Source organism: Penaeus vannamei, chromosome 33 (assembly GCF_042767895.1).
Source record: "Penaeus vannamei isolate JL-2024 chromosome 33, ASM4276789v1, whole genome shotgun sequence".
In the NCBI taxonomy this organism is placed as follows: domain Eukaryota; kingdom Metazoa; phylum Arthropoda; class Malacostraca; order Decapoda; family Penaeidae; genus Penaeus; species Penaeus vannamei.
The window spans coordinates 10,525,597-10,535,596 of record NC_091581.1 but is presented as its reverse complement, the minus strand read 5'-3'; the positions used below and the strand labels follow the sequence as shown (position 1 = coordinate 10,535,596).

At 38.3% G+C, this 10,000-nt stretch overlaps 1 protein-coding gene across 4 annotated transcripts in view; it reads left to right on the top strand.

Moving 5' to 3' along the window:
- The window catches only part of LOC113817445 (cytochrome P450 2L1), a 9,835-nt gene extending 1,654 nt beyond the window's left edge, over positions 1-8,181 (top strand). For 2 of the 4 annotated variants that reach the window (XM_027369531.2, XM_027369519.2), the window contains exons 2-11: positions 2,146-2,245; positions 2,513-2,603; positions 3,011-3,144; positions 3,656-3,874; positions 4,100-4,293; positions 6,095-6,206; positions 6,434-6,614; positions 6,711-6,828; positions 7,034-7,178; positions 7,298-8,181. In XM_027369531.2, coding sequence (XP_027225332.2) covers positions 2,164-2,245; positions 2,513-2,603; positions 3,011-3,144; positions 3,656-3,874; positions 4,100-4,293; positions 6,095-6,206; positions 6,434-6,614; positions 6,711-6,828; positions 7,034-7,178; positions 7,298-7,482 — 1,461 coding nt within the window. In that variant the 5' untranslated portion in view covers positions 2,146-2,163 and the 3' untranslated portion in view covers positions 7,483-8,181. Of the gene's footprint in view, positions 1-1,270; positions 1,341-1,584; positions 1,649-2,145; positions 2,246-2,512; positions 2,604-3,010; positions 3,145-3,655; positions 3,875-4,099; positions 4,294-6,094; positions 6,207-6,433; positions 6,615-6,710; positions 6,829-7,033; positions 7,179-7,297 lie in introns of those variants that run through there. The other 2 variants (XM_070145150.1, XM_070145151.1) reach the window with 2 other exon arrangements.
- The last annotated feature ends 1,819 nt before the right edge of the window (positions 8,182-10,000 follow it).

Sequence of the window (10,000 nt, the reverse complement as noted above, 5' to 3'; positions counted from 1 at the left end):
ATCACTATTATCTACAGTATTTTCATAGTCATCTTTGCCAAGTCACCATGGTTCTGCATGATTATGTACTCGTACATATATTCCACGCCCACAGCAGATAATGTCAGCAAAGACGTAATACAACAAAATAATAATCAGTATACAAATACGTGATTGATAGTATGTCACGAGTACTGTTGTCTAGAAAGTTTTGGCAGGTCTTTGAAATCATTGTGTGGAAACGATATATATGTATATATATGTGTATATATATATATTATAATGGCCAGACACATGTCATATCTGTTAACTTGTGAGGGAGCAAGTCTGTGAAGTTTAGTTGAGTGAACCCTTGAAACTGTTATATCCCATTTTCTATACCCCTCAAGGTCACTGAGGGAAGTCAGAGTGTAATCGTATTTATGCAAAACATCAAATGCAGTAGCAAACTGTCATGGGTGATATGTATAGATTTTTTTTAACAGTTGAAAGTATTACTGAACGCTTAAAAAAATCAATACACGTTTATATATCGGTTTCAGTATATGCATTTTTATATTTTTTTATTGAACAAACGTAGATCCTGATATCGGAATAATTGCGTATCCATTTATTATGTGGCCATCTTCAGCGTCATAAAAGAATAAATTACTTAAACTTGAAGCCATCCGAGTAAATATCACAGCACTTGTCTCACGCAATATGAATGTATAAATGAGCCTTGACTATTATAGTATACAGGCTATTCGTGACAGTCCACAGGGTTATAAATTTTGTGGTAGAAACGTCCAAGTGAATGTCGCTATACACATACATAGCTGTATGCCATGTTTTTGTGTATTCATTTGTTTATCTTATGATGTGACTCCTACTCTGCAATGCCTGTAACAATTTGGTTATGATTTGTTTCTTTGTCATTTCAGTAATCAGCTCATAAACACCTGGACAAGGTATTTTTCTGAATTCCTAAATTGTCCAACCCCTTCGCACCCTAATCGCGCTCGTTTTTATGTATATACTTAATATATGAATTGTATATATATATATATATATATATATATATATATATATATATATATATATATATTTATGTGTGTGTGTGTGTGTGTGTGTGTGTGTGTGTGTGTGTGTGTGTGTGTGTGTGTGTGTGTGTGTGTGTGTGTGTGTTTGTATTTGTGTGTAGAAAGATAGATATAGATATGTATGTATCCGCATGTTTGTGATGAATGGAATAAAGTGAATGAGAAAGATGAACTTAACGGAAGTGCAACTGACGCGTTTCAATTTACAGATATGTTTAGATTAGTCTACGGTGGAACGGATGGAATAGGAAGAAAAACGGAAGACTGGGAGACACTAAAGTAAATTGTTATACTTCGTTTTATACATTATTGACGTAACACCTATTTTTATTATTATATGTGCAAGAATTTTTGTTTTGTTTTGTTCAGTTTTTTAAGACTATAGTTAATTTCTTTCTTAATATGAACTTTGTAAAGGATTTCGTTAATATGAACAACATATTTAATCATTATCATCTGAATATCATGATTTCATTATTGCATTGTAATGCCTTACCTTGTTTCTGCGCATGCGCGGGGGTAGGCTACTCCAATCCTTCGCCCACTCTGCCCCAACTCTTGCTCGTGTGACCACTGTACACCTGCTCGTAAGTAATTTATTTAAAAAGGCCTATTTACTTTATGTAAAGTAAGTGGGTTTGTAGAAATCTAACTCTATTCTTATATCAGATTTTATGACACAACCTTTTTCTTGACTTTGGTAATCGTCTGGCGAAGGAGCGGAAATTAGCCACACTTGCTGCTCCCCCAATCGGCTCCTCCTCGCACTAATTTCACGGCAAGAAAACTACCCAAGAAAAGCCTGGATGTCTTATTTTCATATATATGTTATGATGTACACAAAGGAACATTTTCTTTTCATATGTGAATAATATGTTATACTATTAGATATATATTTTGATTTATCTTTGTGAATTGCGATGACTGACTCCTTCCGATCCCTTCTAAAAAGAAATGAAACGAAGAAAACGAACCATGTACACGCTTCGAAGGTATAGCATTTTTTAATATATGTATAACAAACACGTATTTGTAAAATAAATTACATTTAGTCACAGATTACCCTTCCCTTGTTCGATTGCAGGCGTTGCAGATCGCCACAATGATTGTAGAGATCCTGCTCTTCGCGGTGGCAGTGTTTCTGCTTCACTACTGGATGTCCAGGCCTCGGGGAATGCCACCGGGTAAGGCTGCTTCGTGCAGTTTAGTTTTTTCTTTTCTTTTTCTTTTTTCTAGTTTTTTCTTTTCATTTTCATTTTTTTCTTTTATTTTTATTTTTCTCATTTTCATTTTTTTCTTTTATTTTTATTTTTCTCATTTTCTTTTTCCCATTTTCTATTTCTTTTTATTTTCTGTTTATTTTTCTTTTCTTCTTTCTTTATTTTTTGTATTAAGATGTCAACCTATTAGTAACATCTTTTCCATGGCAGTTATACATATTGCTCTTCCAGGTCCTTTGGTCATACCATATCTTGGCTCCAGGCTCGTCTTCACCGTCAGCCAAGTGCAGGCGATGCACAAGATTTACGGCGATATATTCAAGTAAGACAATATTCTCCCTACATTTCTCGTGTGCTTCAGAGCTTGTTCATTCCTCGTTCATCCTGACTATTGCGAGCGTATTATTTTCCTCCTCCTTTTGATGCTTAGCCCTTGCTTGTCACTTTCCTATAGGAGACGAATCATTTCTTATTGATATGTTTAATTGCATGTTCCTTTTACTGTAGGCGTTACCTTTACGTTATTTTTCAAGGTTCCGTCACAATACTTCGTCTTGAGTTTCCAGTAATTTCTAAGAGAAGAGGCCTAGCATTATTGTATTCATTTTTATTCCTTCTCTCTCTCTCTCTCTCTCTCTCTCTTTCTATCTCTCTCTCTCTTTCTCTCTCTCTCATTCTCTCTCTCATTCTCTCTCTCTCAACATTAACGGAAAGAAAATCAATTTGCAGATCTGAAATAGGGTCACATAAGCTGATATTCTTGTGCAGTAACAAACTCATCAAAGAAGCCTTGGCGAAGGTGGACTTCGCTGACCGACCACGCCTTGAAGTGGCGCACTTTCTCACGGACGGCCAAGAGGCAGGTGGGCACCGCACAGTATCGTAAAGCATCATCTGCGCTATGTCATATCTTGTCGAAGGGATGTTTGCAAGCGTAAAATCATATTTATATATAAGTAAATAAATAAATGAATTGTATATGTGTAAAAACATATATATACTTATATATATGTATTTATGTATGTATATATTAGTGTAAAAAATATGTATACATATATATGTATGTATGTATATGTGTAAAAAATATGTATACATGTATATGTATGTATGTATGTATATATAAGTGTATATATGTATATACGTACTATTGTAATGATAAAATTAATAATGATTTAGGATCTTGTGACTTGTGTCTATTTATTGTGCTTCTAAATTACTTCCTGTGTGCAAGGAATGGCCGGGCTTTTCATCCACTGACGGTGCGGGACGAGGACGACACCACTGCTCCACACAGTGCGGTTGTATATCAACGGTGCACGCAAACTAATCAGGTCATGGGGAAATTTGGATTTAGATTTCCTTTGTCTTGGGCAGGTGTCATAATGAGCAACGGCCAACGATGGCAGAACGCGCGGAGGTTCCTGCTGCGCAACCTCCGTGATCTGGGCATGGGGAAGACCTACCTGGAGGAGAGCATCCTGGAGGAGGCCAGGGCGCTGGTCAAGGACTTCAGTAGCCACGCAGGAACGCCTTGCCATGTGCCTGAGTCGCTCAACGTTGCCGTCTTGAACATCATCTGGCAGTTGGTCGCAAGTGCGTTTCCGGTCATTTAGCTTCTCGGACACAATATCAGAAAAGTAGAAAATATCCACGATATATAATTGGACACATGCCATTTTTCCTTATATTATCCTCATTATCAATACTATTTTTAGCAGAGGTACAGTAGCCTTAGTCGTAGCAGAAGTAGCATAGGTAGGAGCAGTTGCAGCATCAACAGAGCAGCACTGGTATCGTTATTATTGCTCTCCTACTTAGATAAGCGCTACGACTTCCACGACAAGAAGGTGCTCGAACCCATCGCCATCTTGAGGTCCATCGACTCGTCCTCCTTGGCCACGCTCATCGAATTTTTTCCCAGTGTAAAGAAACTTCTTCCAGGATTCTTAAAGGAGAAGTTCTTTGCAGGGCAGATGAAGAAACTTAAGGACAGCATCGTAGATTTACTGAAGGTAAAAATGAAAGAAAGGAGCGGGATGAAATAGTTCACGTCATGGCCTTTATTTCGGGATGTGTTTTTTTTTATGATTCCCTGTATTATCTCTCTCTCTCTCTCTCTCTCTCTCTCTCTCTCTCTATATATATATATATATATATATATATATATATATATATATATATATATATTATTATCGGGGAGCTAATGCCGACAGAGGCGTTTGCTTCCACCTACTAGGATCCCTCATGGCAAGCTGCCAGGTAGGTACTTATTTCGGGATATTTTTTTTATGATTCCCTGTATAATCTCTCTCTCGCGCTCTCCCCCTCTCTCTCTCTCTCTCTCTCTCTCTCTCTCTATATATATATATATATATATATATATATATATATATATATATATATATATATTAGCATACATATATATATATATATATATATATATATATATATATATATATATATATACACACACACACATATATATATGTATATATATATATATTATCGGGGAGCTAATGCCGACAGGGGCGTTTGCTTCCACCTACTAGGATCCCTCATGGCAAGCTGCCAGGTAGGTACTCCGCCCATTTCGATGTCCTAACGACAGGTTTGATCGATCTACCCAAGCCATGACTTCCTAGGTCAATCCACAGGCCTCCTCCACCTAGGGCTGTCGCGTACAGAGAAAACCTGGTGGGCATGATCATCCTGTGGGAAATGAGCCAGGTGGCCATATAGCTTTGAGTAGGCGATCACGGATTGTGCAGGTAACAGGTCCTGTGCCAGTCTCATGGTGCAACTGTTGGTTGGAAACGTGGTCCCGCAAACAGGAGCCCATGATCCGGCACAAGGACCTATTGCAAAAGGCATCAAGACGAGATTCCAAGACGCAGGTTAAAGTCCATGTTTCACAACCGTAAAGTAAAACTAGCATTATCATTGCCCTGAAAAGATGTAGCTTGTTCCTTCTGCACAGGTCCTGGCATCTCCAAATACTCTTGTTAAGAGTTCATGACTCCTGCTGCCGTACCAGTCCGTCTGCTGACTTCCTGATCTGACAGCCCTGAGTTATGAACTACACTACCAAAGTGTGTAAATCTCCCTGTGACTTCAATGACTTCGCCGCAAGCACGTACCGACTGAACAGGTTCTCCTAGCAGGTCTCCGAAGTCCTGGATCTTGGTCAGGAGACCTATAGACCCAAGGGCTTCTCTTCATTGCCACTATGGTTTCCAAAGACTCAGAATAGCAACATCATCAGCAAGGTCTAGGTCGGTAATCTTGATATTGCCTAGAGTTGCTCCACAATATATTCGGACAGTAGCTCTGCCCAGTATCCAGTCCATGCAAGTGTTGAAAAGTGCACAGCCTTGCCTCACTCCTGTACTAACAGGAAAGAAGCTTGACAGGCCTCCACCACACTTTACAGCACTTTCAGGTCTAGTATACAGGCTTCCTATTAGTCCAATAATCCTGTCTTGCTCCTAGGCGTTCACTGATCGATTTTTGATCTGCATCAAGCGTTTCACGCTTGAAGATGTTCCACTTAAGTACAGTCAGTCAGATTTTCGAGTGCTATGAAGCGAACAGAAATTGCCTCAGCAAAACCCCAGGCACACTCCCCCTCCACCAGCCTGTCTAAATGAAACACCTTAGGGCGGTCATTGGACTGCTGGGGAGTTTTGAAGTGGACCTGAAGGGTAACCAGAAGTAATCTGTGGTCAGTACCAATAAAACATGTATATACGTTTGCATATGAATGTGATAATTTTCCGTAAAGTTACTGGAACCCCCATGACTAACTTCCCTCAGGACACGATAGATTCTCACAGAGCCACGCTCAACCCGGCCAACCCGCGTGACGTCATCGATGAATACTTAATAGCCATGGACGAAAAAAACGAAATTGCTGAGTATTTCAGTGGTGAGTTTTCGTTTTCTATTTCTGCACGGTATCTTATAATTGTAAAATATTTATTGCAATTATAACTCTTGTCTATCACATGTATCTTCCACTTCCGTAGCTGCTGCTTAAACATGTACAAGCAGCAGGTATTTCTGCCATGAGAAATAGGTCAAGCAATCCAAGAAAGACACTAATTTAATTCAGCAAAGAATTTGATAAGGGAAGGCCAAATGTGTTCCTGGCAGAGCTGGATCTGATGAGGATCATCTTCGATCTGTTCGCCGCGGGCTTCGACACCACGGCCAACACCCTTCGCTGGGTCTTCCTCTACATGGCCAGGTTCCCCGAAGTGCAGCGCCGCATCCAGCAGCAGATCGACGAGGTTGTTCCGCGCGACACCTTGCCCTCCTACCAGCACAAGAGTCGGTAAGTTCAACTTTGTCTTCCCAGCGAACTCTTTGCTGAGTCAGTGCCTGAAATCATGTTTAGGACTTGACTGATGTGGCGATGTCCCCATTCCAGGCTGCCATTACTCGAAGCGATGATCCAGGAGGTTCTCCGCGCGTCGTCCATGGTTCACAATGGAGTCCAACGTGCAGCTCAGACTGACACTTACCTGGCAGGCTACCTCATCCCGAAGGCAAGTCCCTGCTTCACTCTCTTTGCCCGTGGTTCTTCCCTAAATGGTATACCTCGTAGTGGTTGTTGAAGGCAGGAGGCCCAGCCTACCTGTACCCCATGTTCTTGTCGTTGTAGAATTGGTTGTGGTACTGGGGCTTAAACTGTTTAAAAAATACTACAAATCGCCATGTCATAAATCCTTTTCGAAATGCACTGTGCCGCAGGGGTCGTGGGTGTTCGGGTGCTCGGGAATGTGCCACTCGGACTCGCGCTACTGGGACCAACCGCAGGAGTTCCGACCCGAGCGGTTCCTCGACCAAGAAGGAAGAGTCAAAACGCCGAAGGAGGGATTCATTCCCTTTGGTACAGGTAAGCCGGGTACTCCAGCGTCGTCATTAGAGTCAAGCTCATACCCCGTGGCGATCATAATCGTGATGCCATTAACAGAAAAACTATTGGCGATAGTAATTAGAAATTTTCCCTCGCAGGACGCAGGAGCTGTCTTGGAGAGGCTCTGTCAAGGATGGAACTGTACATCTTCTCGGCAGCCCTTCTGCAGAACTTCACTTTCTCTCCTCCAGCGGGCGTCGAGGTCGACCTTGAAGCCAGCCCCAAGCAACCATCTGCACGCCTGGCTAAAGAACAAGATATTGTCATCAGCATCAGAGAGTGATAACCTACTGGATGTGGCCTCCTGTTAGTATTTCAGGATTTTCTGCAGTAGATTTTTCTCAGATGTAACCACGACGTCTCTATGTAACATGATTAATATCAATGGCATTTCGATTTTTTTGTTACTTTTAGTTTTATGATTATTGTAGTTGTGTCGCCATTGGAAAAAAAACACATTGTCATGCAGAATAGGTTTAGGTTAACTTTACATTGATGTATATATATATATATATATATATATATATATATATATATATATATATATATATATATATATATATAATTGCTTAGTACTGTTGTACATGTGCCAATTTCTTAAGATCTCATTTGAATGGAATGATTTGTTGTTGTTTTTTAACTACAATAAGAAATATAGATATAATAGATAATAGAAATAATTCAAGACTAGACACATTATCACCGGCAAACTTGGAACAAAATCTCTGGTTAAAAATATCCTCCCAGGCATCGAGTCCAAGGATTTATTAGGCCTTAGAGCAAGCGCCTCAGGACTCGGGAGTTTTACAGCTGTTCCATCCAGATTCCGGATCCGGGTTTGGATCACCTAGTACAAATCGGTTGCTTTTGGCAGTGAGCATCCCATCCCTAAGATGTCATTCCTAAACGCATGTAACTTTTCATGCAGTGCGGCTGAAAAAAAAATGAATGAATAAATAAATAAAATAAATACTATAAAGAATCTCCTCTATATTAAACCTTAATTGGGGATTAACTATTATGGCGCGTACAGAAAACCCTGATAGTATATTACTAATACATCTATATATATATATATATATATATATATATATATATATATATATATATATATATATATATATATATATATATATATATATATATATATTATATGTGTGTGTGTGTGTGCATATATATGTATACACACACACATATATAAACATATATATATATATAAACATTTAAATATATATATCCACATTATATATATATATATTTATATATATATATATATATACATATCCACATTATATATATATATATATATATATATATATATATATATATATATATATGTATATATATATATATATATATATTTATATATATATATATATATATATATATATATATATATATATATATATATATATATATATATATATATATATATATATATATATATATATATATATATATATATACAAACGCACACACAGATGTGTATGGATGTATGAATTTATAAACATATGTGTGTGTTTGCATATATATATATGTATGTATACGTGTGTGTGTGTGTTTGCATATATATATGTATGTATACGTGTGTGTGTCTGCATATATATATGTATGTATACGTGTGTGTGTGTGTTTGCATATATATATGTATTTATACGTGTGTGTGTGTGTGTATGTATGTATGTATGTATATTTATTTGTTTATACATACATGCATATATATATATATATATATATATATATATATATATATATATATATATATATATATATCAATGCTCAGTTTGAAGTCTTTCCAATTTTATTTTTTCAAAGTTGGAGATGGACGAATGCCAGACTAGTGCTGCATATTCACAAATTGGTCGAATGAAAGAATGGATGTCTTCTTGGATTGAATCGAAGGAGTTTAATTTAGTTATCTTGGAAAAACTTTATTCCGCAATCTGAGAACAATTTCTTGGCATTGCCGAACCACTTTAGTTTGTTACTGATCACTACTCCTAACAGACTCACCTCTGTGACATGTGTTAAAAGCTCATCACCTATTGTCAGAATACTATCACAATCGGCCTATTTGTTAAATTTAAATTTCGTTCATGTGCACCTTTTGTTTGACGATGCCCGCTCTCACACTTGGTTGAGGATATCTGGTAACGAGATGTTGTCCTGCCCTGGTTTGTGTGCGAGTGTGTGACATGTCGTCCACATATTTGTAGACCTTCGCGTGTGGAATATTATCCTCATTTACCATTATTAGGAACAAAAGTGGGCCGAGGACTGTTCCTTGAAGGGACACTACAGTGAAGGTTAATCTCATCGGATGTTTTGTTGTTTACACGAGTCCTCTGGGAGTTGAGGTTGATGAAGGAGGATATCCATTCCCCAGCCCTCGCGAAATCCCAGGGAAATCATTTTCTCAATCGATGGGATCAAATACTTTACGTCGATGGTGGCGGTGGCCATCTGTCGCTTATCTGCGCTTAAAGTGATGTAATTTATCAGCTAGATAGTGGACAGCGGAGCTTCCTTTGGTGTTTCCGAATTGGCGATTATCTAATTTGAGAATGAAAGCCTTCCATAATTCCTTAGCAATTATTCTGTCGAGGATTTTGTATGGAGTTAGGGTTAAAAATATAGGCCTAAGGCCATCGAGCGACTCAGGTGGATTTGTTTTGGGAACTGGGATTGTGGTAGCACGCTTCCATAGGTCAGGTACCACGGCCTTAGTGATGGGGCTATCTAAAATGTCGCATAGGTTTTTTTTTTTTTTTTTTTTTTTTTTTGAGGAGGAAGTAGTTTAT